The sequence below is a fragment of the Plecotus auritus genome (assembly GCF_963455305.1).
Source record: "Plecotus auritus genome assembly, chromosome: 7".
Taxonomy (NCBI): domain Eukaryota; kingdom Metazoa; phylum Chordata; class Mammalia; order Chiroptera; family Vespertilionidae; genus Plecotus; species Plecotus auritus.
The window spans coordinates 24,387,136-24,414,194 of NC_137774.1; the positions used below are offsets into that span (position 1 = coordinate 24,387,136).

The following is a 27,059-nucleotide window of genomic DNA, read 5'->3' on the forward strand; positions in this document are numbered from 1 at the left end:
TAACCTCTGCTGACTTAAACAGGATGGAGAGTGTTTTATCAAGACTAAACTTGTAATTATTGTGTTCTACATTCCTTGCCTCTATGGCCCCAGTGTAAAATGTGATCATCCATTTCAAAATTATCTCTCTATCGTGAGCCCAAAGCCGATCGTTTAGATTCTGGTCTCGTGTTGGGCGTCAGTTTGAAGAATATCACAGCACTATCTCCTCTAATAAATGACTTTAACTTTTCACCTAGAAGATATCTGCTTTAACTTATCACAGGGAATCATCTGCTTTCTTTAACGTTTCCACTAAATTAAAATCTGAAGTCACTCGATTTGGGAGCCAGTGTTAGCTGCACATAGACAGCAGGATGAATTACTAGGGAGTCCATGAAAAAATATTATCCAAAACCCAGAAAACTTAGTCTATCACAAATTCCATTTTATTCTGTAGATCTCATTAATAATGGCCAAGATAATGCCCCACTCTCCCCCCCACACGCCTCGAACCTGTTCACCCCGTGAAAGAGAGCACAATTTTTGATGACGGTTCTAAACCAAATTTCTGAATGCATCAGGATACTGTAATTTTAACTTCATCTGCTTGGGTCATTTTATGATTCGTACTTCAATAATAATAATAATTTAGAATTACAAAATTCATTTCAAAATGAAAATGTTTTCTTTTTTAAAAACCTTCCTGCCTTATATATCAACTGGGGGCTATGGCTATTATAGGGGGGGCTTTACTGCCCTCAGAGAGCAGGTCATGTTCAGTTCAAACATAGAACTTAGAAGCCAGCTCCCATGGCTCCCGATGATTCCTAGGGGAACGTTCACTGAATCTTGTTCTGAATTTTCTCAGAAAAGTCCTGGATTTTATCTCAGGTTCATACTGCTTACCATAAAAATGGTATAAAAAATTAGAGGTAGAGAAATTACAATGGTGATTTTTCTGGCTACGTAAGAAAAACTATTTAGTCTCATTAAGATTAATAAGAAAAGGTACTGAAGACAACAGGTAAAATTTTAAATTAAAATCAAACTTCCTTTGGTGATTTTCCTACACTATCTATAATTAGGCTTCAGATTTAGCCCCAGCTCCTAAGTAATAGCTGTGTGACCCTGGGCAAATCATTTAACTTCTCTGAGCTCCTAAAACGATGATCTCTTTGTAGCTGTAAGAGGCAGCAAGCCCAAATAAGATTATGTATATAAAGTGCTTTATTATCCCACCTGGCTTAGAGTGGGTGCCCACAAAGGTTGATTAAGTCTTCCTTATGAAGACCTCTTTCTCTTTCAACAAAATCACAGTAACTCAAATTTAATTACCCCTTTAAGATAAAGCCTTTCTTTGCAATAGTTGCAATAAACATACAAAAAAGAACAAACACTTTCATAAACAACTTGAAACAATAGATTCTAAGTGGAGCAGGGGGACTTGGGGCTTCGCAGAAGAACTTCCTAATGAGTACGGTTTGTGAAACAGCCAAATGGACTGACAAAAGAAAGCACACATTTGCCTTGCATGGAGTTACCTTTGTTTCTGTTTGGAAAGTTAAGATAAAATCAGCCTCAAGACAGAAGGCTATATTAGATAAATATGGACGAAGAGCTTGTTCTTGTTCCATATATTGGTAAAATTAAAAGTTCTGGACAATCTCTTCATGAATAAATGATCTTACATTAATAACTAAAGCAAGTGCCAACACTATTACCAATATCGTCAGTAACGAAGGGTGCATGCCGGGTGGGCTCAGCAGTAGCTCGCTGAGAAAGGTGGTCACACTTGACAAGGAGGGGTCCCAAAGGTCTTTGTAACACCGATCCGATTAATCTGTTTATAGAAACTAAATGGCCAAAGATTCTGGTCCTGTAGTTCTATGACTTTATGGCTTATATTTAACTGCTTTAAAAGTCCTTGAGCCCATTAAATAGTAAATGCTTTAACAGCAGAAGAAACAGAAGAAATGTTAAATCTCATCTCATTTTTCATTTGTTCTTAAAGAATTTTCCACCTTTTTCTTCAGATTTTTCTTACTTCCAGGTCTTTGTCACATGCTATTGTGCAGAGACTGGTCTGTGGTTGGGAAGAAAAACCCTGAAAGCTGGAGGGCCAGGGACCACAGAATCCTTAAACATATACATACTTGGGTGAGGACGGCCTGCTAGCATCCATCGAGGATCATATGGGGCCTTTGTGGGGACAAACTCGATGATTCTATCTATAGGATCCTTGGAGTTCAGGATAGGAACGGAACTGTTCACACTCTGAAAGGAAAAGAGCCAGCAGTCAGTAAACATCAATCCTATACTCCAGCGTGGCAACAGTCATTACAAAGACAACAGGGCCCTCATGCGGAGTTACCCCCATGAGCCCCAATCAGCAGCTAGAAGCATTCCAACGGCATGCCAGGCCCTGAGGAACAGGTGCAGGTCTCAAATCCCATGTAGGACTCTGGCCCAAGGTGGTGCCTTCTGACTGACTGCAGTGTGCCCATGCTTTCTGGGAAGCTTCCCAGAGGGAGGGGTGGGTATTACAAAGGAGAAAACCCACAGTGAGGAGAAAGCCTTAATATGCTGGGATCTGAGCCCAGGTAGGCCATGGACACTCCTGTGGCTAGAAAACATCAGAAAGGGGCCTAACCAATGAAATCTGAATATTTGGTTTAATCCTCCCCGGAGGATATTTTTTCCATTGACCTTTTAGAGAGAGTGGAAGGGAAGGGTGGGGTAAAGATAGATACATAGGTAGAGAGAGAGATTGAGAGAGAACATCAATGCGAGAGAGTCACATCAATTGGTTGCCTCCCACACCCATCCCAACTGGGGCTGGGCATCAAACCTGCAACCCAGGTACATGCCCTTGACCGGAAATTGAACCCATGACCCTTTGGTGCACGGGCTGACGCTCCAACCACTTGGCAATACTGGCCAGGGCCCAAAGGCATTTTAAAGGTAGAAGGCAAAAGGCGGCTCTAAGAAAAAAAGAAGTCAACAGCTTTCCGAGGAACATTTCATAAAAGATTCCTGCACTATGAGGAGATCTCAAGTGCAGAGGCAGCAGCTGTGGTGGAAAGGCCGAGTTCTGCAGGCTCACCTTAGGCATGTATGACAGCCAGTGCAGGACAGTGAAGACCCCCTCAAAGTCATCACAAACGGTGCTGTGGGTCACCCCATTGTTGTGCATGATCTGGATGCCACCGAGCTGGTTATTGGAGGTATATACTTCCCGCCCGAGGACCTAGAGCAAGAGAAAAGACATTGGTCTTGACAGAAATAAAGGCCAAGTCTATTTTGTAATTCTCACTAAAAAGGGTTCTTTTCTCCCCAAGACAGAGATTTCAGCTTCCGTGGTTTGTTTGAAGGGACTTTCTGGACCTTTGTCCTAAAAAGAAAACTTAGAAAACAAAAAAGGATTTAAAAAAAAATGAGCAAGCCTCTCTCTCTCTTTCTCCTAACTGCCAAAGATATGCACAGCATACTTCACACTGAGCTGAAACCACAGCGGTGGGCGAGGCTGGGACCCCGAGACAGCAGCTACCTCAGCATCTGCAGGCTGCGGAGTTACTGTGCACGTACACAAAACAGGCAATGTGCACGTCTTCTGACAATCTTCAGTCACAAGTCTCAGTTAAAGAAGTGCTGTGAGGTTTAGATCCCCTCCCCCTTTTTTTTAAAGGATTATTTTCCCCCTTGTATTTGATTTTTAAAGCTGGTCTCGATACATAAGCCCTAAGGCTGGCAAAATCCTGAAGCATCTCATGATACAGACATGAACCCTCGAGTCTATAGTCCTTTGTGTGCTGGGTGCAGGGCAGTGATTTATACCCAAGCCCGCCTCTCTCCCTCTGTCCTTCCCTCCCACGGTTCCTGGGAAGTCGAAGCTTCAAACCGGGGGTATCCCTAGAGTTTAACCCTTGTGAGGTGGAAGGCAGGCACCTGCAATTGGAAACCACGAAGTTTCCATTAAAGAAGAAAAAAGGAAGAAAAAATATTATTGAACTTGGAAATTGTAGGGTTTCTTTTTCTCTTGAAGATTGGTTAGTAATTTCTTTCAGGGAGGGAGGTTTTCTGACCCAGCAGATGGAAGCCGGGCAGCCCGATCACTGGCTATCGCAACTGCTGAGTGTTGGTAATTGCCAGTCATCTAAGGTAGCCCTGGAGAGCTCTAAACAGTTGTGGAGTGCTTACTGTATTTTACTTCTTCTTTTCCCTCCCCCCTCCTCCTTTAGAAAATAACCACAACACAACATTTCTTCCTTACTAACTTTTATTCATTTCCAGCCTCTGGGGAGAACCTAATAAATGAAAGACCAGTAGGTTCCATATATGCCCATTGTACCCCTTCTGGTTAGGAGCTCTGAGAGGTTCCCCCGCCTGCTGGGTCAGCCCCTACATTAAGATCCTCCAAAGGCTGAGGAAGTTGGTGACCAAGTAATCACCTCAGTGTGACCCTGCAGGCCTTGGTTCCATTTAACTTCAGCAAGGAAGGGCGGAAGAGACTCTCCTGAAAAGCATATGGAAAGCAAAATTGCTCTCAGATCGCTGCTTCCCTTGATAAGGAAGTGCCGAGAACAAGCCTTTGCAGGCAGCCCTGAGCTGAGCAACATGCCGGCAGCTCCTTTGAAGGAGCCTGGGAACAGCGGAGGCCGTATCTGACCACGGGCTCCCATCCTCCTCTCAGCCTGTCTTTAATCTCAGCCCAGGCCGGCGGCTCTTTTCTCATTCTTCTGCTGTCTCTTTCCATTTGCCCTCTCTCTGACTGATACACTGATCTCTCGGTCACTCGGCTTTCTGCTCCACTGAGTCCATATTACTAATAACACCTCCGCCACGGCCAGTTTACCTCATGAAGGCAGGAGCACATCATTACAAAATAAACTCATAACTTTGACATTCTAGCAAATACACGCCGTTTGTTATTTTTATGGCTTTAGTCTTTCTAACAGGCAGAGGGCATTACATACCTGTTTCATTTATATCTTTAAATGTGTACACATATGCACACATGTATCAGGAAATAAAACAGGACCAAAAAACGAAACCAAAACAAATATCCAAAGCAGGGAATGGATGGGGGACCCTGGTGGAAGCAGAAACCCTGTCACTCAGGGAGGCCATGCTCCGATCTGGCTCTGGTTTTATGGACGTCATAAACCTGATGGCCCACAACTGGTCCTTCTGGGACAGACCGCCTCTCTGCCAGAAGTCATTCGGTGTGATCAGCAGTATTTTTAATTATTAAAATAAAGCTGAAAAGGGGGGAAAGAAATAAAAAGGAGACTGTGCTGATTGTGAATACCTGACATTCACAATTTCTGTTAGGAGCCAAGAACTTGCTGCCTAAGAGAGAGAGCTTAACCATTTTCTACTGAGAATTACTATTTTCTTTTCTATAAAACACTGCCTCTAGCTTGATAATCTCCAGCCACTTAGAATCCCTCCAAAATCAGTAATGGTCCGACGAAGAACTCGCAAAGAGACCAGAGCACACCAAGAGCAGCACAGCTGATCACACACCTTCCTCAGAGGTCCTGGCCCCACCTTTCAAAGAAACAGAGCATCCGTAACGGGCTACTCCCAAAGGCTCTGTCACTTGCCCATTCCGCCCCATATTCTTACAAACTAATGGAGACAAACTGGGAAGGAGCAAGAATTTAATAACTTCACATGTCTTCCCTTTACTCAGGTTCTGATGCTTTGTTCCGAAAAGGCAGCAGTATTTCTATACTTCCTCTCCTCTGGATTCAGAAAGAAAACTAACTGGAGCCAACCACAACCAAGAACATTATTTCTGGGCTAAACAAATGTTTGTCATGTGAGAAAATTCATTTCATTTTGCAATTAAAGAGAAAAAGAACAGGGTAGACAGAGTATCCGAATGGCTCTCTCTGACCAACCTTATCTTAGGAGGTCGGGGGTGGGGAGGGGAAGGACACAGAAATGAAACCTGCTTCACTAACCACAAGCAAACGCTAGCAATCATAGCTACTTAACAGTCGGTGAAGAGAGCGCCGTACCCTCCAGTTCATCTTCAATGACCGTATGTTTGGAGCACGCACCAGTAGAAGGAGGGCGCACACAATAGCTCCTGATTTATAGGGGTCATTGCTGACTCAAGTGGTTTTAATGATTTTAGGATACTTCAGAACAAAAGCTCCAACCAAAGACGCAGAATCTGGGCTAGGACAAAACCCATTCTGCCTAACTCAGAAACGATCATGCTGGAACAGTTATGCAAACCCTGGTCCGCATCGAGGGAGACAAAGGAAGGAGCCCACATAGACAGAACCACTCTTTTATTCCTCAATATGTTGCCCTAACAACCTTCTACAGAAAAATATGAGGTAAACAACTCCCATCACCATAATATTTTCATGAAGAAGATGCATTTCATTCAGTTTTTTCCAACTTTGACATATGCATTTCTATATAAGTTGCTGCTATGTTTCATTCCCCAAATTATTTCTCTCACATTTTTCTACTGTATGACACAAACTTTTAATTTGTTTGCCCAACAAGCATCAATTACCATTTAAACACAGGAGCCATTCAAACAGAGGTGACTCTCCTGAGGCCCCACCTTGCTGCTCCCCAGGTCTAAAGTGGAGAAGCAGTACCATGAAATATTAAAAACAGGCACCATCTGAAGAGAGCCCACGCCAGCAGAATTGAATAAGGGCTGAGTCTGAGGGGAAAGAGGATCTTCATCCACTCTCAACATAAACTTAAGCCTCACCCAGCATTCATTAATTGGGGCTGGCAGACCTGAGAATTAAGGGCACAGCATAAAAGCTAGTGATTAGCAGAGGCACAATTGTTAAAGGCTCTGCCAAAGATGCTACGTAGCCTTTAGAAATTCTGAGATACACAGGAAGTGCAAATGAATGCAGTCATACATGCATGCTAGGCCTCCGCAGCCCCTGCTGCTTATCTAGAGATGCTGCAAACAGCTCGGGGTTTACCTTAGCTGACAGGCAACGGAAACAGTCTAATATACCACCTGCTCTCTCCCTTAAATTCTTTTTGGAGATCGAGATAAACACGTTCTTCCTTTCCCCGGTGCCCGCCTCCTGACTGAAGGGGCAGAGCATTGTGAAGTTTTGTGCAAATGAAATCACTATGTAATGCTGAATGAGTGTAGTATTTACTTGTCAGGATATTTGTCAGCATAGGCATTGAGATTTCCAAGTTTCAAAGATGCAAGTTAGTTCAGTTTTTTTAAAACATTGCTTTTGTCCTGATATACACATTAAGCTGGGGACCCTCAGACTTATAGGCAAATATTTGCAATCATGTGCTCAAGATGTGAAAAATAATGATGCATATCGATGCAATAAAAAATGAAATCTACCACTGCTTTCCCCCTTTCTCCAATCTTTCCCCCTAGGTGGGTCAGGGCAATCTTCTATTTAAAGAAGCAGGGAGTACAAATTCTTCCTGCATCTGAGAATTAAGCTAAGCAAGCTGGGTTCTTGCTGCAATCCTTCTCATTAGGATATTTCCATTCTCAAGAGGATTTGAGAAGGGGTTTTGTAAATTTCCTGAGCAATCGTCATCACTGGACTCCATCCATGATTCCTGATATTAACGTCACTCTGGGATCTGCCAGGTTATTGATAATGGTCTGGCTAAGGCAGAAAGTGAGATAGAGATGAGAAAGCATACACGGGATCAGGGAGAAAGTGGTAAAACAGGGACAAAGAAAGGAGGAAGGATGAGAGAGAGGAAAGGGAGGGGGAGAGACAAGCGGACAGGGAAGAAAAAAAAAGGCAATAGCTCATCTACTCCTGCTGCTAACACCCTCCCTCCCTGACCTGAGAGAACTACATTTTTAAAAGCTGGCAAGTAATTCAATCTCCAATTAACAATTTTAAGTGGTGCAGCATATATTACTGTGTAAATGTTTCTTCAGGAATATATCCAAGGGTGAATGGAATTAAATCTCTGGGGAGACAGGACCAGTGCCTATGTGACCCAGAATATTTGGAGGGTTTCAAGATACAGTCTCTTAATACACAGACTCAGGGTTATAATTTCTCCTCCTCTCTTTGATTGCCACTGGCAAACTCGAGTGCTGGTTGGCAGTGATAGGCTAGGGCTGGGGATAGACAAGAGGCACAGTGACACAGTGCTGGCACAGGATGGGAAAGCCTCTGACTTGAGATGGATTCAAGACCTTCACTGCAAGACCAAACATCTCTCTGTAAGGAGCAAAGTTATGAAGTGATCAGGCTGGCTGATGGATAAATGAGAGGAAAGGGACTGTGCTACCTGCGGTAAGAAAAGATAGTCAGCAAAAGAGAGACTGAGGTACAGGCCTGAAATAACACTGGAAGACCTGTTTACTGAGGTAGAGAGAGAGCAGAAGGATGAGCTAGATGGCAGAAGGATGATGTGGATTTGAAGGTGGACTGGGTGAGGAACAGAGACTCATTCTAAATGTAATGGTGGTTGGAAAAGAGCCATGTGACAGTCTGTCAAATACACGAGAGAAGGCATAGGCTTCCGGAGCAAACACTGACTGCCAGAGAAATCACTCATTGCAGGGATCCATCAACTGCCCATTTAGCTACAAACTAGAACATACTGACAATAAGTTACTTCCAAATATGGACATTTTTAAAAGCCTGGTTTACTGAGGTAGAATTTACATACAGGAAAATCATCCTTTTTCAGGTGTACAATTCTATAAATTTTGACAAAAACACAGTCATAGAGCCACCACCACAGCACATCAAAAGTTTTCATCCCCAAAAGTTCCCTCATCTCCTTTGCAATCAATGTCCTTCTCTCACACATACCAACCATGGATCTGCTTTCTGTTGTAACATTTTGCCTCTTCTATAATGTTATATGAAATGGAGTCACATAGTATGTAGCCTTCTAAGTGTAGCTTCTTTCAGTTAATAAAAGGCATCTGAGATTCATTCATGCTGATGTTGATATCAGTAGCTCCTTTTTACTGCAGAGTGGCATCGATTTTATGGAAATACCATAACTTGTTCATCTGTTTGCCTATTGGTGGACATTTGGGTTTCCAGTTTTGGGCAATTATGAATAAAGCTGCTATAGACATTCATGTATGGGTTTTTATGTGGATACTAGAGGCCTAGTGCACAAATTCATGCACCAGTGGGTGCATATAAAGAGCTGGAGGTGGCCTGTGAGATCGGGCCAAAACCAGCTCTCCGACATCCCCCAAGGGGTCCCGGATTATGAGAGTGTGCAGGCCAGCCCGAGGGACCCCACCAATGCATGATCAGGGCCAGGGAGGGACATGGGAGGTTGACCAGCCGGAAAGGGACCGTGGGAGGGCTCCACGGCGGATCCAGCCCGTCTCGCTCAGCCCCAATAGGCTGGATCCCAGCAGCAAGCTAACCTACCAGTAGGAGCATCTGTACCCTGGTGGTCAGTGCACGTCATAGTGAGTGGTTGAGCAGTCTTAGCATATTACTCTTTGATTGGTTGAACGGATGACCGGACAACCGGACACTTAGCATATTAGGCTTTTATTATAGGAGGATAGATTTTCATTTCTCTTGGGGAAACACCTATAAGTAGAACTGCTAGGTTGTATGGTAAGTGTATAACTTTGTTTTTTTTTTTAAGTCAAACTTTTTCAAAGTGGCTGTACCATTTTGCATTCCCACCAATATGGATGAGGGTTCCAGTTGTTCTGCATTCTCATCAATACTTAGTATTGTCAACTAAAAATTTTTATTTTAGTGGTATCTAATTGTGATTTTAATTTGCATTTTCCTAATAACTGATGATAAACATTTTTATGTACTTTGTTTTAGTTTAAATTTATATTTATTGTTGAAAGTATTATAGATGTCCCCCTCCTCCTGTCATTAACACCCTCCACCCCCACCAAGCCTTCCCCACACTGTTGTCTGTGTCCATGGGTTATGCATATATGCATATAAGCTCTTTGGTTAATCTCTTCCTGCCTCCCCTTCTCTCTGAGATTCCATCTCCCTCACCCATCTGGCAGGCAACAAAAAGTCTCTGTATCTACGAGTCTGTTTCTGTTATGCTTATTCATTTTGTTTATAGATTCCATTGTTGATAGATACGTATTTATTGGCATTTTACTGTTCATATTTTTGATCTTCTTCAAGAAGACCCTCCAACTCCTTTAGCTTTTTCTTGTCTGGGAAGCTCTTTATATGTCCATTGAGCCCAGTGGTACAGAAATAAAAGGCATCCAAATTGGAAAAGAAGAAGTAAAACTGTCCTTATTCGCAAATGACATGATACTGTACATAGAAAACCCTAAAGACTCCATCAAAATATTATTAGACTTAATAAATGAAATCGGCAAAGTAGCAGGATACAAAATTAACGCCAAGAAATCTATAGCATTTCTATACACCAATAGTGAACTTACAGAAAGAGAGTCTTAAAAAGCAATCCCATTTACCATTGCACCAAAAAAATTAAGATACCTAGGAATAAACTTAACTAAGGAGGTAAAAGACCTGTACGCGGAAAACTACAGGACACTGAAAAAAAAAAGATATAGGAAGACATAAACAGATGGAAGAACATACTGTGTTCATGGATTGGCAGAATCAACATCATTAAAATGTCCATACTACCCAAAGCAATCTATAGATTCAATGCACTCCCCCTTAAAATACCAATGGCATATTTCACAGACCTAGAACAAACTCTCCAAAAATTCATCTGGAATTTAAAAAAAGCCCCCAAATGAAAGAACAAAGTAGGTGGGATCTCAATACCAGATATCAAGCTGTATTACAAAGCCACTGTTCTCAAAACAGCCTGGTACTGGCACAAGAACAGACATATAGATCAATGGAATAGAATAGAGAACCCAGATATTGACCCAAACCACTATGCTCAATTAATATTTGACAAAGGAGGCATGAACATACAATGGAGTCAAGACAGTCTCTTCAATAAATGGTGTTGGGAAAATTGGACAGATACATGCAAAAAAATGAAACTAGACCACCAACTTACACCGTACACAAAAATTAACTCAAAATGGATACAGGACTTAAACATCAGACGGGAAACCATAAAAATACTAGAGGAATCCAAAGGCAGCAAAATCTCAGACATATGCCAAAGCAATTTCTTCACCGATGCCACTCCTAGGGCAATGGAAACTAAAGAGAAAATAAACAAATGGGACTACATCAAAATAAAAAGCTTTTGCACAGCAAAAGAAACCATCAACAAAACAAGAAAGCCCACTGCATGGGAGAATATATTTGCCAATGTTATCACCGATAAGGGTTTAATCTCCAACATTTACAGGGAACTCATACAGCTTAACAAAAGGAAAATAAACACCCCAATCAAAAAATGGGCAACGAACCCAAATAGATACTTTTTGAAAGAAGACATAAGGAAGGCCAAGAGACATATGAAAACATGCTCAAAGTCACTAATCATCAGAGAGATGCAAATCAAAACGACAATGCGATACCATCTCACCTGTCAGAATGGCAATCATCAACAAATCAACAAACGACAAGTGCTGGCAAGGATGTGGAAAAAAAGGAACCCTCGTGCACTGCTGGTGGGAATGCATACTGGTGCAGCCACTGTGGAGAACAGTATGGAGTTTCCTCAAAAAACTAAAAATGGAACTCCCATTTGACCCAGTGATCCCGCTTCCAGGAATATATCCCAAGAAACTAGAAACACCAATCAGAAAGGATATATGCACCCCTATGTTCATAGCGGCACAATTCACCATAGCTAAGATTTGGAAACAGCCTAAGTGCCCATCAGCAGATGAGTAGATTAGAAAACTGTGGTACATCTACACAATGGAATACTATGTTGCGGTAAAAAAAGAAGGAATTCTTACCATTTGCAACCGCATGGATGGAAATGGAGAGCATTATGCTAAGCGAAATAAGCCAGTCAGAGAAAGATAAATATCACATGATCTCACTCATTTATGGAATATAATGAACAACATAAACTGATGAACAAAAACAGATCCAGAGACAGAAAAGCATCGATCAGACCGTCAAACCTCAGCGGGAAGGTAGGGGAGGGTGGGGGTAAGGGGGAGAGATCAACCAAAGGACCTGTATGCATGCATATAAGCCTAACCAATGGATACAGACAACAGGGGGGTGAGGGCATGAGTGGGGGGTGTGGGGGGGCAATGGAGGGATAAGGACACATATCTAATACCTTAATCAATAAAGAAAAAGAGTCAACTGTATCAGAATTGTTCTGAGCTGCACAAACCTGACTAATCTATTGAGAAAAGGCATATTTCATCAATCGGTCATACAGAAAACAACATACTTAAAACCTGATTATATGTTCCAATGTTCTTGACTTCTCATATTTTCATTTTATGCTATTGGTCAAATAAGGGTGGGTTCTTTTCCTTAATAACACCAATATTTCAATTTCTCTTACATGCATACTATTTTAAAGGGTTTAAATTCCAGACACTGAAGCATTATTAAAATGAGGAACCAGTCAAGAATCAACCAGAATGAGGTATCACCTCACACCTGTTAGAATGGCTACCATAAATAAATCAACAAATGGCAAGCGTTGGCCAGGATGTGGAGAAAAGGGAACCCTAGTATGCTGTTGGTGGGAATGCAGACTGGTGTAGCCATTATAGAAAACAGTATGGAGTTTCCTCAAAAAATTAAATATGGAACTGCCATTTGACCCAGTGATCCAACTTCTAGGAATATATCCTAAGAAACCCAAAACACCAATTAGAAAGAATGTATGCAACCCTATGTTCATAGGAGCACAATGTAGAATAGCTAAGATCTGGAAATAGCCCAAGTGCCCATCAGTAGATGAGTGGATAAAAAAAGCTGTGGTACATTTATACCATGGAATACTATGCGTAAAAAAAAAGGCTCTCTTACCCTTTGAGATAGCATGGAGACACCTGGAGAGTATTATGCTAAGCGAAATAAGCCAGTCAGAGAAAGACAAGTATCACATGATCTCATTCATATGTGGAATCTAATGAGCAAAGTAAACCAATGAACAAAATAGATCCAGAGACACAGAAGCATAGAACAGATTGCAGAATCTCAGAGGGAAGGTGGGGGAGGTTGAGTGGCTGGGAAGAAATCAACCAAAGAACTTGTATGCATATAGGGTGGTGAAGTCCTGGGGTGGGGAGCAGGGTCAGGCTAGAAGGGGGTCAATGAGGGGAAAAAAAGAGGACATATGGCCCTAACTGGTTTGGCTCAGTGGATAGAGCGTCGGCCTGCGGACTGAAGGGTCCCAGGTTCAATTCCGGTCAAGGGCATGTACCTTGGTTGCGGGCATATCCCCAGTAGAGGGTGTGCAGGAGGCAGCTGATCGATGTTTCTCTCTCATCGATGTTTCTAACTCTCTATCCCTCTCCCTTCCTCTCTGTAAAAATCAATAAAATATATTAAAAAAAAAAGAGGACATATGCAATACTTTCATCAATAAAGATTTAATTAAAAAGAAAAGAATCAACCAGAAAAAAAAAATCTTGAAACCTGGGCATGGTAAACCTAAAGCTTCTCCTTTCACAATTCAACACCCCTAACTGTGTACATTTCAGCTGATTAGACTGAAAATGGCCACTCTGAATGAAAGGGAACATAACTAGATTTGGATCCACACACAGGGGACATACCCTAGAATGATGAACATCCAGAGGGCAGGTTTCTAAACAGTCTCCTTTCCACAGTCTTTATCATATTCACACAGCAGTCTGTGCACAGCCAGGGTCCAGGTCTGCCTTCCTTCTAGAAAAGACTGGAGTCCTTGCATTTCTAATCTACCAATGTGTGCAGTTCTTGCACTTTTAATTTATGAGTGTTTAGGGGGGATCTCTCTGACTTGGGAACATATTGGCTCGGTCTAATGCTTGGAGATTATTAAACTCGGAGCTATGCTCCACTATCAAGTCTACAGATCTTTTATTTAGAAGATATGGTGCTCTAAATGCACAAAGAGCTCCCTGTCACCTTCACATTAAAGCCCCTAGTGCCTGGTAAATGGAATTATATAGCTGTCATCTCCTTTCCCCAAAGTTTTAAGAGTACAATGGGCTCATTTTTTCACACTCCATCCCAGCTTCAGAACTAAGAGACCTACTTTGTATTGATTTAAGGTCTCAGAAATAAATAAACCTGCTTCACTGCTGTGATTCACAACAAATTCATGATACACTATTGCATGATATATTTCAAGCTCTTGCTCTGGCTCTCTTTTTCCTCTGGTGAGTGATGGGGGAGGAGGGAGGTAGTGGGAAGGTGGGAGGTAGTGGAGAGCTGCAAAGCTGACAGCCTGATGGTTATTGGAGATGGCTGCAGACTGCAAATTTAAGAACAGACACCGGTGGAGGAATATGGGTGTATGGGTGGGTGGGTGATGTGTGTGTGTGTGTGTGTGTGTGTGTGTGTGTGTTTAACTGGGGGGCAGGGGTGAGAAGCTAATTTACTTGGGTTTCAGGCTGGGGTTGGGGAAAAAGAAAGGTTAAGGGGAGAAGGGTGAGGTAGATGGAATAGCAAAACTTCAAGTGAACACTAATTTGCAAAGACAGAGCTATGAACATTTGTAGAAAGAGAAAAAGGCGAAGAAGATCCAGCATAAGAAAGTGTAACATATGACTGACAGGAAAATGAATAAGATGAACCATTCTGCCTAAGGGAACATATTCATAGTCCTAAGAGGGCACTTAGCTTGAGTTCAGAGACAATGTTTTATTAGGAGCAGAAAGTGTAGCGACCCTACCTGCCACAGAACCTGTGAAGTAGAGGCACTTCTTCATTCCAATACTCAGGAAGCAACACAATCCTGGAGGTTGGAATGGACACTCTGGAGGTAGGGCAGAGATATTATGGAGGTCCACATATACAAAGTCAGCAAGAGACTGCTCATTCTAACATTTCAGATTGTGTGTGCCTTAGAGCTATAGAGCACCCCAGTCTACATCATGTGACTGATTCCTGAAAGAAGTACCACCAAACCTTGAACCAATGAGTTTTAAGTACCTAAATATACAGCACGCAAAAAATACCTATCCTCCAATTATGTATCACAGTGATTTCAACCATTGTGCTACAAGAATTTCTAAAACATGCAATACCTGACCTCTTTCCCCTTAGATTGTTAAATTTTAAAAAAGATGAGAGTCAACACAACAATAGCCGTCCAGTGTGAATGAACCAAAATTATACCTTTTTTATGGTGTCAGATCAGCCAAAAATATATTTTTTGGGGTGCCACAGAATTATAGCAATTAGTTTATGTGTGCCATGAGATGGAAAAGGTTGAAAATCACTGGTGTATCAGGATCCTGACTGTCAAGTAGGCAGGTGATGGGAATGCCTGATTATGCTACTGTGCATCAGACCCCTAGGGTTCCACACAGTACTTTACTGTGGTGTTAAGTTTTAGCTGTTTCTCTTGTACTTGCTATTTTTTTTCGGATTTTTTTTTATTTTTTTTAAGCTGGCAAATACACTATTTATAAATCCAGTTTCTTTTCTATCTTTGAATAGCATTTCATCTTTACTACATTTGTTCTAGAGACAAGGCCAGACTCTGAAAGCAAAAGTACATGAGAAAGATTTGGGTTCCATTCAGTTCTACGTAGGTTAGACCATAAAACTGGGAGTTTCCTTAATTTTGAACACTACATTTTAAGAGGAATTAGTCTGCCTGTATAGAGAAAAAGCCTTTAGCTAGAAACAGGGAAGAACTTGCTCTAGCTGGTTTGGCTCAATGGATAGAGCGCTGGACTGCAGACTGAAGAGTCCCCGGTTCGATTCCAGTCAAGGGCACATGCCTGGGTTGCAGGCTCGATCCCCAGTAGGGGGCATGCAGGAGGCAGCCGATCAGTGATTCCCTCTCATCATTGATGTTTCTATCTCTCTCTTCTCCTTCCTCTCTCTGAAATCAATAAAAATATATTTAAAAAAAACAAAAAAACGAAAAACAAAAAACCCTGACCGGTTTTGATCAGTGGATAGAGCGTCGGCCTGCGGACTGAAGGGTCCCAGGTTTGATTCCGGTCAAGGGCACGTACCTGGGTTGCGGGCACGTACCTGGGTTGCGGGCACATCCCCAGTAGGGGGCGTGCAGGAGGCAGCTGATCGATGTTTCTCTCTCATCGATGTTTCTAACTCTCTATCCCCTCTCCCTTCCTCTCTGTAAAAAATCAATAAAATATATTTAAAAAAAACACACAAAAAACAGGGAAGAACCTTACAGAGATCAAAGGGACTGGCTCCAAAAGTACTGAGCTTCCCTTCAGTTGAGTTTTTCAAGAACAATTAAATAAATATTTGACAAAGGTGTCACAGAGGATATTTAAACAACGGTTCAGGGGCTGGACTTTTAGAGGATCCTCCACTCCCAACAATTATAATTCTATGGGCACTTGTCATCATGGACACCACCACCAACACGGCGTTTATTCTTCTGTAATATGGATAAAAAACAAGATTTAAAATTTTTTAAACCACCCTGGCAGGTTTGGCTCAGTGGATAGAGCATCGACCTGCGGAATCAAGGGTCCTGGGTTCGATTCCAGTCAAAGGCACATGCCCAGTTTGCGGGCTTGATCCCCAGTGGGGGGCGTGCAGGAGGCAGTCAATCAATGATTCTCTTTCATCATTGATGTTTCTATCTCTCTCTCCCTCTCCCTTCCACTCTGAAATCAATAAAAATATATTAAAATTTTTTTGAACCATTATATTTTACAACTTCTACCTGTAATCTCACTAGTATGTAATAATTTTTACATATCACTAAATGTAATCTAATATATAATATCCTAACATGCAGCAAATTTTTTAGACCTCCTCTTCCAATCTATCCTCTCCCTGTCGCAGCCTAACATGATTCCCTGCCTACAAATCAATGTCCATCTTCACAGCATAACAGAATACTAGAAGTTAAAGAGAATTTAAAGTTAATAGGTCCTCTGGTCTTCACCTTAAGGAGGAAAGATTTTACAGAGGAAATTGAGGTTCAAAGTTGCTTTTCAATGGAGGGGAATAATCTAAGGTTGTCAAACATGACCATTACTGAGTCTATATTCAATGCCCAGCAGGGCCTCAGAACTTTCACTTCATCTAGAAGATCTGGACTGATACTTACTGCAGGTTCTCCAAGTCTAAACCATCAAACCTACATGGGGCTGTCTTAGAGAAGGAGAAGCAACTTCTACAATAGAGCTCTAAGTGATGAATCCATCCTGCAATTTCTCCAGGAATCAGGGATCAGGCCGCTGACAGATTGAGTCACTAACTGAGTCACACATATCTGGTACAGTTTTCTACCAAACTTGAGAAATATCAAATGAAAAACAAACAAAACCTCAAGAACAGGGCCAGATTTGCCCATATTGTGTGCGTGTGTGTGTGTGTGTGTGTGTGTGTGTGTGTGTGTGTGTGTTTTGCGGGAGGGAGTAAGGGAAGAGCTTGAAAACTAAGGAGATGTTCTCACTGCAATTCTCTCTGAGAACTCATTCATAATGCTACAGCAGGGCTCACTGAGAAAGGAAGAGCAAACGCCCTCTTTAGAAAAGGAGAGTGATCCCATCTGGAGCTTCGGGAGTACAGGGACTGTCCATCGTGAAAATAGGTAGTTAGGGACTTTTAAAAATGCAAATTGCTGGACTGATCCTTAAAGTGATTATGGGCTATTGTACCAACAAGTCCTTGGAGACTCTTGTAGACAGATGACTGACACATATACTACCCTATCAGGACTGAACATGGTGCCTCTCATGTTAATGTCTTTCCAAAGTGCGGTGATTGTCTTTAGATAACATCTATGGGGAAAGTCAATACATGAATGTACTGGTACAGTGAGGACTGACATCTAACATTCTCTTAAAGGAATGTTTGCCTTCAAAGGATCAGAAAGCATGGAGAATGTTGTGTTTGTATTTTCTTTCCTGGGCTTGGATAATGAGTTGCAATGATAAAGGACCCTAAATGCATTCCAGGGAAGACCACAGTGCTAGTGATTCACCTACATTAACTCATTTAATCCTCAAAAGAACCTGGTAGATGGGTACTATTATTATCAGCATTTTACAGTTAATACAACTGTGACCTGAAAAGGTTAAGTAGATTGTCCAAGGTCACAAAACTACTAGGTGGTAGAGCCAGGAATTAAACCTGGTAGTTTGGCTCTAGAGTCCATGTTCTTAATTATTCCACCTCCTTAAGTTATGTGAAAGTTACAATGCTGCATCATACGAGGGCTAAAGCTCCCCTTCCCTTCTTGAGCTTCCATGACTCTTATGATGTGTGTCACAGTCATGGTGAATATGCAGAATGTATAGTGTAGGCCCCTGGTGCTACAAGCTCATGGGAGGATCTCTGATACTGTACCCAATAGTCAGCAACTTCACATTGCATACTGGGAAGATACATTAAAATATGTATCTACCAGCCTCACATCTAGTCCTAGCCACACCCATCATATACTTTCTTTTTTCCTGACAGATGGAGCAGAAATAGGGGCCTGATTTTGCTAAGGGGATGAGATTATGGGATGCTTCCCCCCGACTAAATCATAAGCTTTAAAATACTTATCACAAATCAAACCTCCTGCCCTAACCAGTTTGGCTCAGTGGATAGAGTGTTGGCCTCCGGACTCAAGGGTCCCAGGTTCAATTCCGGTCAAGGGCATGCACCTTGGTTGTGGGCACATCCCAGTAGGAGGTGTGCAGGAGGCAGCTGATTGATGTTTCTCTCTCATTGATGTTTCTAACTCTCTCTCCCTCTCCTTTCCTCTCTGTAAAAAATCAATAAAATATATTTTTTTAAAAAAATTAAACCTCCTGAATGATCTATATAACCCATCTATCACAGCCATTGGCACAGGTCTTACTTCCATAGACAGTTACTGTCCAGAGGACAAGCCATAAACTGCAAATTCTGATTGCTCTGTGTACAGAGAGAGCTCTCACCAAGTCTGGGGCAATGGACTGAGAACTAGAAGGCTCTAGTCTACATCAGTGCCCCTTACAATACGAGGTCCTTCCAGCCTATCTACCACCTGAAATTGTGTTAAACATAATAAACAGAAACGGAGAGGAGGAGTTGTGGGGAAAGAGAAGTAAACTGGAAAGTTACTGCCAGTGGTACCTTGACTCTACAAATTGTCTCAGCCCCTTACAGGTCTATCACCAGTTCCCCAAGCAGATAGGTCACTGCCTTTGCCAGGCCAAGCAGGGTAGTTTGTCACATCCATCAAATCTGTACTCACCCACTCAGCCAGGCATTTTGAGGACTCTGCCACTCACAGCCTACAGTTTGCAGAGCTGGGAACCTATGATCTACTACTTTGAGTGACATGGCAAAGCAGGCCGTAGAAGCTTCTCTTATTTATGTCATCACTCTCATGATATTTGGACAAGAAGGAAAATGACCGGACTACCTTCTCATTTCAGGCCTTATGGACACAAGGACTGAGCTCATTTTAATTGAAACTTGGGGATGTGAAATGCATGTTCTGGTGCTGATCTAGTTTCTGTCAATGGAAACAAGTCACTTTACCTCTTACTGTTTTAGCCTTCACCTATAAATGCCTCTGACACCACTAGCCCACCTAGAAGGTAGCAAGAAGCCAGACTGATGTTCTTCATTTTAAGTTTCCAATAAAGTCACCCAGACTGCCTTTAATCACCAGCCCAATGCCTGTAGTACAAATGTCAAATCTGCTTCTGCAACACTCAAGAAAACCCAGATACTGTCTCTCTCCTCAACTTGGTAGCATTTTACAAATAACTGCAGGCAACAAAGAGCAAGACAGACAGAAAAAGAGAATACATAAATACTGAGATCACAAGGGGAAAGGGATAAAAATACAAATGTGGGAAGCATTTTCTGGTTTTAGAACAAAAGACACGATGGCAAGAGGTGGCGCTCATGAATAAAACGTGTAAGTGTAAGTAAAACCATTGTTAAGTGTAAGTAAACACTTAACAATGTGTAAGTGTAAGTAAAACCACTGAAAGTAAAAGAAAAGGAAACCATGAGAATATTCTTGCTTTATATGCAGGTTATTCCTGTTGGCTACAAAAAAAGAAATCCTTTAAAAAGGAATAGTCTTTGGAAACAAAAGGTAGGAAGGTCTAAACTAATTAAAAACAGGTTGGCTAACAACAGGGCACAATCATGTGTATACTGAGATGGAATGTAGCCATAAAAGCTGGACACATACATGCAATGTATTAAATTGGAAATGTGTGTGTCTCCGGCTTCATATCTATTAAAAGAATAAACAATTTACATGTTGCTGCATTACGGGAATATGCTATGTGGAGTGTCAACCCTTTCACCCTTTCTCTTCAAACTGAACCATGTTAAGTCAAATCAGAGATGGGGTTTGAGGGGGGTGGGGATGGGGAGAAAAGCAGGGAAAAAGAAAGTTTTAAAAAAATATCTGCCTCAGCAAAAGTTTTCATTAAAATTTTAGACAAATGATCCCTGTGTCCTTCTCCCTTGCTGCCTGGGGCTCCATGCTATTTCTATGCAAATAACAACCTCGTGGTTTATATCTTATTATTTCCACCGGAGCTGCAGCGACATGACCTGAGATGTGTAAGGGGCGGGGGATGGGGCAGGGGGAGTTGGTGAGGGTGGGGAGAGAGAGAAAGAGAGAGGGGAAAAGGGGGAGAGAGAGAGAGAGAGAGAGAGATGGAGTGGGTGTTCACTCAAGTGTGAAAAAATATTGTCAGGAGTGAGCATCAAGAACAAAAAAATTGCAGGGATAACGTGTTTATTTCAGTCCCCCCACCTCTCATCTGTACCCCCCCCCCATTTGCAAACCGGCACCTTTTAAAATTCATTGGGCATCAGGCGATCATGCACAATCCATCTGCTTTCACTTTATCATTTGCATTTCATGCCTCCTGGCTTTTGATGTGCTGATACTTTGATGCAGTCAGGAGACGCGCATTATCATTATTTCAATTTTCAAAGGGGTCAACGGGATCGGCACTTGCACACACAGATTTTTTCCCTACAACCTCTGCGCACCCCTCCCTTCTTTTTCTTCACCCCAATGTTTAACATAAAGGATGAAGACTCAAAAAGGTGGGGGTCAAATGTTTTCCGTCTTAAGTCTTGCATATACCACGTACATTTCCACTTCACATAGTTACACACATACTACGAGCAAAATAGTCAAGGCTTAAGGAGGCTGGCTCTACAGTGCTTCAGACACACACAAAGACGTCCTCACACATGGATACTCAGGGAGGCACACACACAGAGAAAGAGAGGGATCTAGAAGCAAGATACAGACACAAAGAGACAGAGAGACCAGCGCTCACACGGGAAGAGACATGTACTTAAGTGACCTGCACACCCAGAGTCTGGGAGAGAGATTCTTACAGAAAGTAAGGCAAACAGAGATGTAGAAAGTCACCAGTGCACACAAAGACAGAGGAGGCAATCTGAGCATGTAGCTCCCGTACAGTTTCCTTTCTCATACCTGATAGGCAAAGGGGCAGATCGGACATTTTTAATGAATCTGCATGAAATCTCATGTCTTCCAGCAACATGACTCTATACTTAAGAGGCCACTGACATGAAAACAGAGAAGCGGAAGGAGCAGGATTAGGTGAACTCTATAACTGATCATTCCCCTCAGACACAAATGATCATGTCCTCCTGGAAATGAGCACTGTTGTTGAGCTACAGCTGCAGCTTCACTTGTCTTTTCTCCTGCAACTGGGCTTCTCCTTTAACAAGCAGCCCCGTAGGCTAGGAAGAGGGTAAATATAATGAATTTGTTCAGAACAATTGAACCAGATTTGAAGAAAACTAAATCCTTAAAGCTTTCTTAAAGGCACAGATGAAATTCAACTAGCTAGCTTTTAGCCATAAAAACAAAAAACTAGCAACAACACCCCAACAAAACTTTTGCTTTTTCTAATATTCTTTGTGTAAACATAGTATCAGGGAGAAAACAACAAACCCACTGAAATAAGATACATTTCAGGAATTAGCTCTTTGTTGAGGCACGGAAACATTATGGAAATACAGGTGTCTTCTTTAAATTCTATTCTCACAGATAATGGAATCAACAACTCTCTTCAACATTCGTCAATATCGTATCCTAAGAAAATATGCAAAAGAGCAACTTAAAAAATGTAGAACACTTAGCAGTTTCTTCCATTGGAATCATTTCCTTAACTAATGGCGGTTCACAACCTTTGCCTTTCCTTGGAGAGAAAGGCAAGCCCAGAGAAGGACACATGAATGCCAAGAACAAGCTGATCATATCGAACCATTCTCACTCCTGACATCAACCAAAGCTAACTGGACCAACAGAACTATCAACATGTTCTAAATGAGAGTGATAGGCTAGGACACTTAATTCCTATCCTTCTACCTGAAGGTCAAGGCTTAATAAAAAAAGTTAGTGCATGTCTGGTAAACACAATACCCAATACAATTTAGCATGTGTGTAACTCCACAAGCTCAATCACCAAACTATGTAAAAGAGAGGAAAAGGGAACTGAAATTGCAATGAGGGCCAGCACTTTATGCCAAGTATTAGGTACTTTTACTTATGTTTTCTCATTTGATCTCCACAGTATTATTTAAAAGTGTAAGTTATACCCGTTTGATAGGTAAAGAAAGCTGAGAGGCTGTACGAGTTGTGTAAGGTCAGCCAGCCTGTCCCCGACTATTACATATTCCTAGGCTCTGGAGAGAAAATCATTTTCCTATGACTGCAAAGAAGTCAGAACTACATTGTCCTTCGTATATTCAGGTATTCTTAGATAGTTTTCACTCTTACAAAAAGTGACCTCACCACACCTTTTAATACCCGCCTTGGGAAAAGCCCCAATGAGCTTGGACTGAAAAGGCACAAGCATTTCTTTTGAAGGGAAGATAAGCCTCTATGTTATACTCTTTCCCAGCAATCTATCTGTCCATCCATCCACTGATCTTTCCATTCATTATTTACCAAGTACTTTGTCTATGTACAAGGAACCACGTTACGTGCCCTTTTTGAGAGGTACATTCACAGAACTCTCAACACATTAAAACTTGATATCCTCAACACATTCAGAGGATGTTTCAGAGAACAGCTCTATGTCTGGAAATAGAGATCATTTCCCTTACTCACAGATGAGAAAAAGGGAGGGAGGTCAGAATTGAAGCATTCAATTAATTCTCTTTCTAGAAAAACACTAGGATGTAAACTCTTTGGAGCAGGAGTTTCATACGGTTTGTTCATTAACATATCCACAGGGCTTGAAACAGTGCTCAGCACATAGTAGATACTCAAAATATTTGTTGAATGAATGAATGAACAGGCAAGCAAGGCAATGGTTAGGGAAGATGGAAGGAAAGGTGAAGAGATAGACAGAGGAAGCATGGCTTGCATGGCATCCTCCCAATCAGGACCCTGAATCAAGAATTTGCAGTAACCTTCAGACAGCTTCACATACTTCTCCCAACCCCTAGAAACTTACTTTGTTGAGGGCCCCGGCTCCTGTCAGAATTAAGTAAGAATTTTCAACCTGGATGGTTCTCTGTCCCAGTCGGACAAGGTAAGCCCCAATTCCAATGGCCCGGCACGTAACCTTAAAAAAAAAAATTCTATGAGTCACATATTTATATCCCCTCCTAAATTGTAAAAACTAAGGCACAGACATGTAAAACTCACATTAACAGAAATAAAAAAATACTGCTTTTATAAAGTTTGTTTAATAACAATATTAAAAATATAAATTTCCTGGTCAAGGAAAAGAAGATACAGAACTCATACAATGATTCCAATATTAGCTCCTTTATGTCTCATATTTTTGCCCATTTCACAGTTGGTTGGCATCGATATTAGAGGTATGAACAAAGAAAGTAGTAAGGGAAGAAGAAATTTAAGCTGTTAAAACTCTGATAGAATATTTAGAGAAATAAATTAAACTAAAGGCTAAAAGTAGATATCAGGTTTATCTGGGAAATTCGATTATTTACACTGTCCTATCTTCCCATGATTATCTACAATTAAAATCAAATTGTAGATATAAAAACCTTAAGAAATGCTATCATTTTGTATTGAATAGCAGGAATGGGACAAAAAGAAATTCCAGCTACACAGTCAGCTCTTCAAAAATTTCACATTCAGGCAAGATTTACCAGGCTAATGGTGATGATCTCATCATAGGCCAATGAGGCTTCTCCAGCAATCATTCCAGAACCTCGAAGGTTCTCTGCTCCAAGGCCCTCTTCCTTCCCAATAATATCAGTTATCTTGTACCTATTGGATATAGACATGCCAAATTATGACGGTTTAACACAATAGCAACAATCTTTTAAAAGAATAATCACCATTAAAAGGCTACTAAAAGCATACAGAAAGCATTCTGGAAGCTTATATATAACCTACAATCTTTATTCATGTATCTTTCCTTCGTAGCTTGGTTCCTCTTTTGTCTAGAGGCAATCCTATATAACAAAAGCCTAATGTGCAAACTGTCCCTTCAATCAGGAGTTTGACCGCTCGCTATGACATGCTCTGACCACCAGAGGGCGGCATGGAATATGGCAGGAATCAGTGACGTGGCACTGGCAGCAGTCGGCAGTGGAGGGCCCAGTAGGCTCCAACGAGAGCAGGACCGCGCAGGATGGTGGAGCAGGTGAGCAGATGGTGCCAGGCCAAGGTGGATGCAAGCGGGGCCCGATTACCCCACCAATCGCCCCGCAGACAGCGACCAGCAGCAGCGGCGGGGGATGGGGCTGCCTCCCGGCTCCCAATCACTGAGGGAGCCAGACAGGGGCCGATGACTCAGGCAGAGGGGTTGCACGGGGACCTGGTGGTCCCAGGGCCCAGAGGTCAGCTGGGACCGGCCCTTCCACACTAGACGCTCACTCTTTGATTGCTGGCCAGGCCTAGGGACCACACCTGTGCATGAGTTTTGTGTACCGGGCCTCTAGTATGATATAAAAGAAAGAGCAACATCTAGAACTAAGTAGATATATTTAAATCCCTGCTCAGACACACACATCAATGTGACTTTGGGGATAACAGTAACTTCTATAAAATGGGGAATGGGATAACAGTGTCTACCTCTAAGAGTTGACACGAGTTAAATTAAAGCAACAAAGGGAGGGTTTGCCACATAGATGGCACTCAGATTTTAGAACAAATTTCTAGAACAAATTTCTCAGAGGCAGAATCAATGCACATTTCTACAATAAGCAATAGCCATTAAATCATCAATTTTTGATAAATGTTACATAGGAACAAAAAAATCCAGAGGTGTAGTGAGAATGATAAGCCCACATTCTAAAGTCAAAAATTCTCTCTCTAAGACAGGGATGAAGGGGAAAGTTAAGACAATGCACTCCTATCCCTACTCCTCTGTAAATATCAAGTGTATGCACGAGGGTTCCTGGCTACAGGCCTCTGGAGGGGCAGGTGGAATGTGTGTAGAAGTGAAATGCTGGCCAACTTGTCCAGAAAGCATCCTGTGGATCCAGTGGGAGCCACTCATCTGTCTTCTTGGCAGGGGATTAGGAGTGATAACTGATAATGGGAAATGGGAGATGGGGAATGCAACTAATAAAAGAAAGGAAAAATACAAAGTTAGAAGTAGAGATGGGCATATATTATTTATTGTTCCATGTGTACCCAGAAGGCTTGGCACTGGGCATAGTTTTATAAATTGAAATAATAAATAAGTATCCCATAGTGGCTCTTAAACTACTTTTTTTTTTTTGCCCCCATATTTCTCTGCTCCCTTCTTTACTTCGAGCCCTCCATCAATTCCTTTTCTTTGTCCTTGCTATTAGTTTGTGACTTTGCATCTCTGCTTCCCAGTTTCCCTTGCCTTTCTATTTTTAGCTTCTCCCCAAAATTCTCCAATTCTTCCTTTGGCTCTGTATCTATACTCTAGCTTCTAGAGTTACATTATAGGTAAAGCTTATCTTCCTTAAGGAGTTAATGAGCCACAGTAATTTAGCAGAGGGTGGAGAGAGATTAATGTGTTCTTTTTATAAGACTCACAAGCCATACAGTCACAAACACTCATGGACCCAGTCAGCCTTCCCTGCAAAGCAGATCTTTTCCCTTCTGAGGACTGCACATTACTTCACAGGTGTTCATGATCTGTTAAGTGCCCTCTTCTTCCATTGTATTACATGGAAAAGTGAAAATTTCCCACATTCTGCTCTATGATCTGAGTTTTCTATCATTGAGGCTATCATTCTTTAAAGTAGTACCAAATTTTAATCTATATAACAAAAGCTTAAGGGACCATTATGGTGGAACAACCAGAATGACCAGTCGCTATGATGTGCACTGACCACCAGGGGGCAGATGCTCAATGCAGGAGCTGCCCCCTGGTGGTCAGTGTGCTCCCACAGGGGAGCGCCGCTCAGCCAGAAGCCAGGCTCACAGCTGGCAAGCGCAGCGGCGGCGGTGGCGGCAGCCTCTCCTGCCTCTGCAGCAGCACTAAGGAGCAGTGAGCCGAGCGGTAAGGAGCAGCGAGCAGGCGGGCGGTAAAAAGCAAGGGGTCCCGGACTGCGAGAGGGATGTCTGACTGCCGGCTTAGGCCCACTCCCCAAGACAGTCAGACATCCCCCGAGGGGTCCCAGATTGTGAGAGGGCACAGGCCGGGCTGAGGGACACCCCCCCGCCCCCCCGCCGCCAGTACACGAATTTCGTGCACCAGGCCTCTAGTCCTATATAATAAAAGGGAAATATGCAAATAGACCAAACGGCAGAACAACCGAACAACCAATCAAAGCGTAATATGCTAATGATATGCTAAGGCTGCTCAACAGCTTGCTATGATGTGCACTAACCACCAGGGGGCAGTCAACTGGTCAACCAGTCACTATGACGTGCACTGACCACCAGGGGACAGATGCTCTGACTGGTAGGTTAGCTTGCTGCTGGGGTCTGGCCAACGGGACTGAGCTAGATGGGCCAGACACGCCCTGGAGCCCTCCCTCGGTCCCTCCCTGGCCCGATCGTGCACCGGTGGAGTCCCTCAGCTTGGCCTGTGCCCTCTTGCAATCCGGGACCCCTCGGGGGATGTCGGAGAGCCGGTTTCAGCCTTATCC

At 42.3% G+C, this 27,059-nt stretch overlaps 1 protein-coding gene across 8 annotated transcripts in view; it reads right to left on the minus strand.

Annotated features, from left to right (window-relative positions):
- Positions 1-27,059, minus strand: part of ACACA (acetyl-CoA carboxylase alpha) — a 249,999-nt gene that overhangs the window by 39,369 nt on the left and 183,571 nt on the right. For all 8 annotated transcript variants that reach the window (XM_080677837.1, XM_080677835.1, XM_080677836.1 and 5 more), the window contains 4 exons: positions 24,129-24,249; positions 23,465-23,575; positions 3,086-3,229; positions 2,136-2,256 (listed from right to left, as the gene is read on the minus strand). In XM_080677837.1, the coding sequence (XP_080533963.1) occupies positions 2,136-2,256; positions 3,086-3,229; positions 23,465-23,575; positions 24,129-24,249 (497 nt within the window). The remainder of the gene's footprint in view (positions 1-2,135; positions 2,257-3,085; positions 3,230-23,464; positions 23,576-24,128; positions 24,250-27,059) is intronic.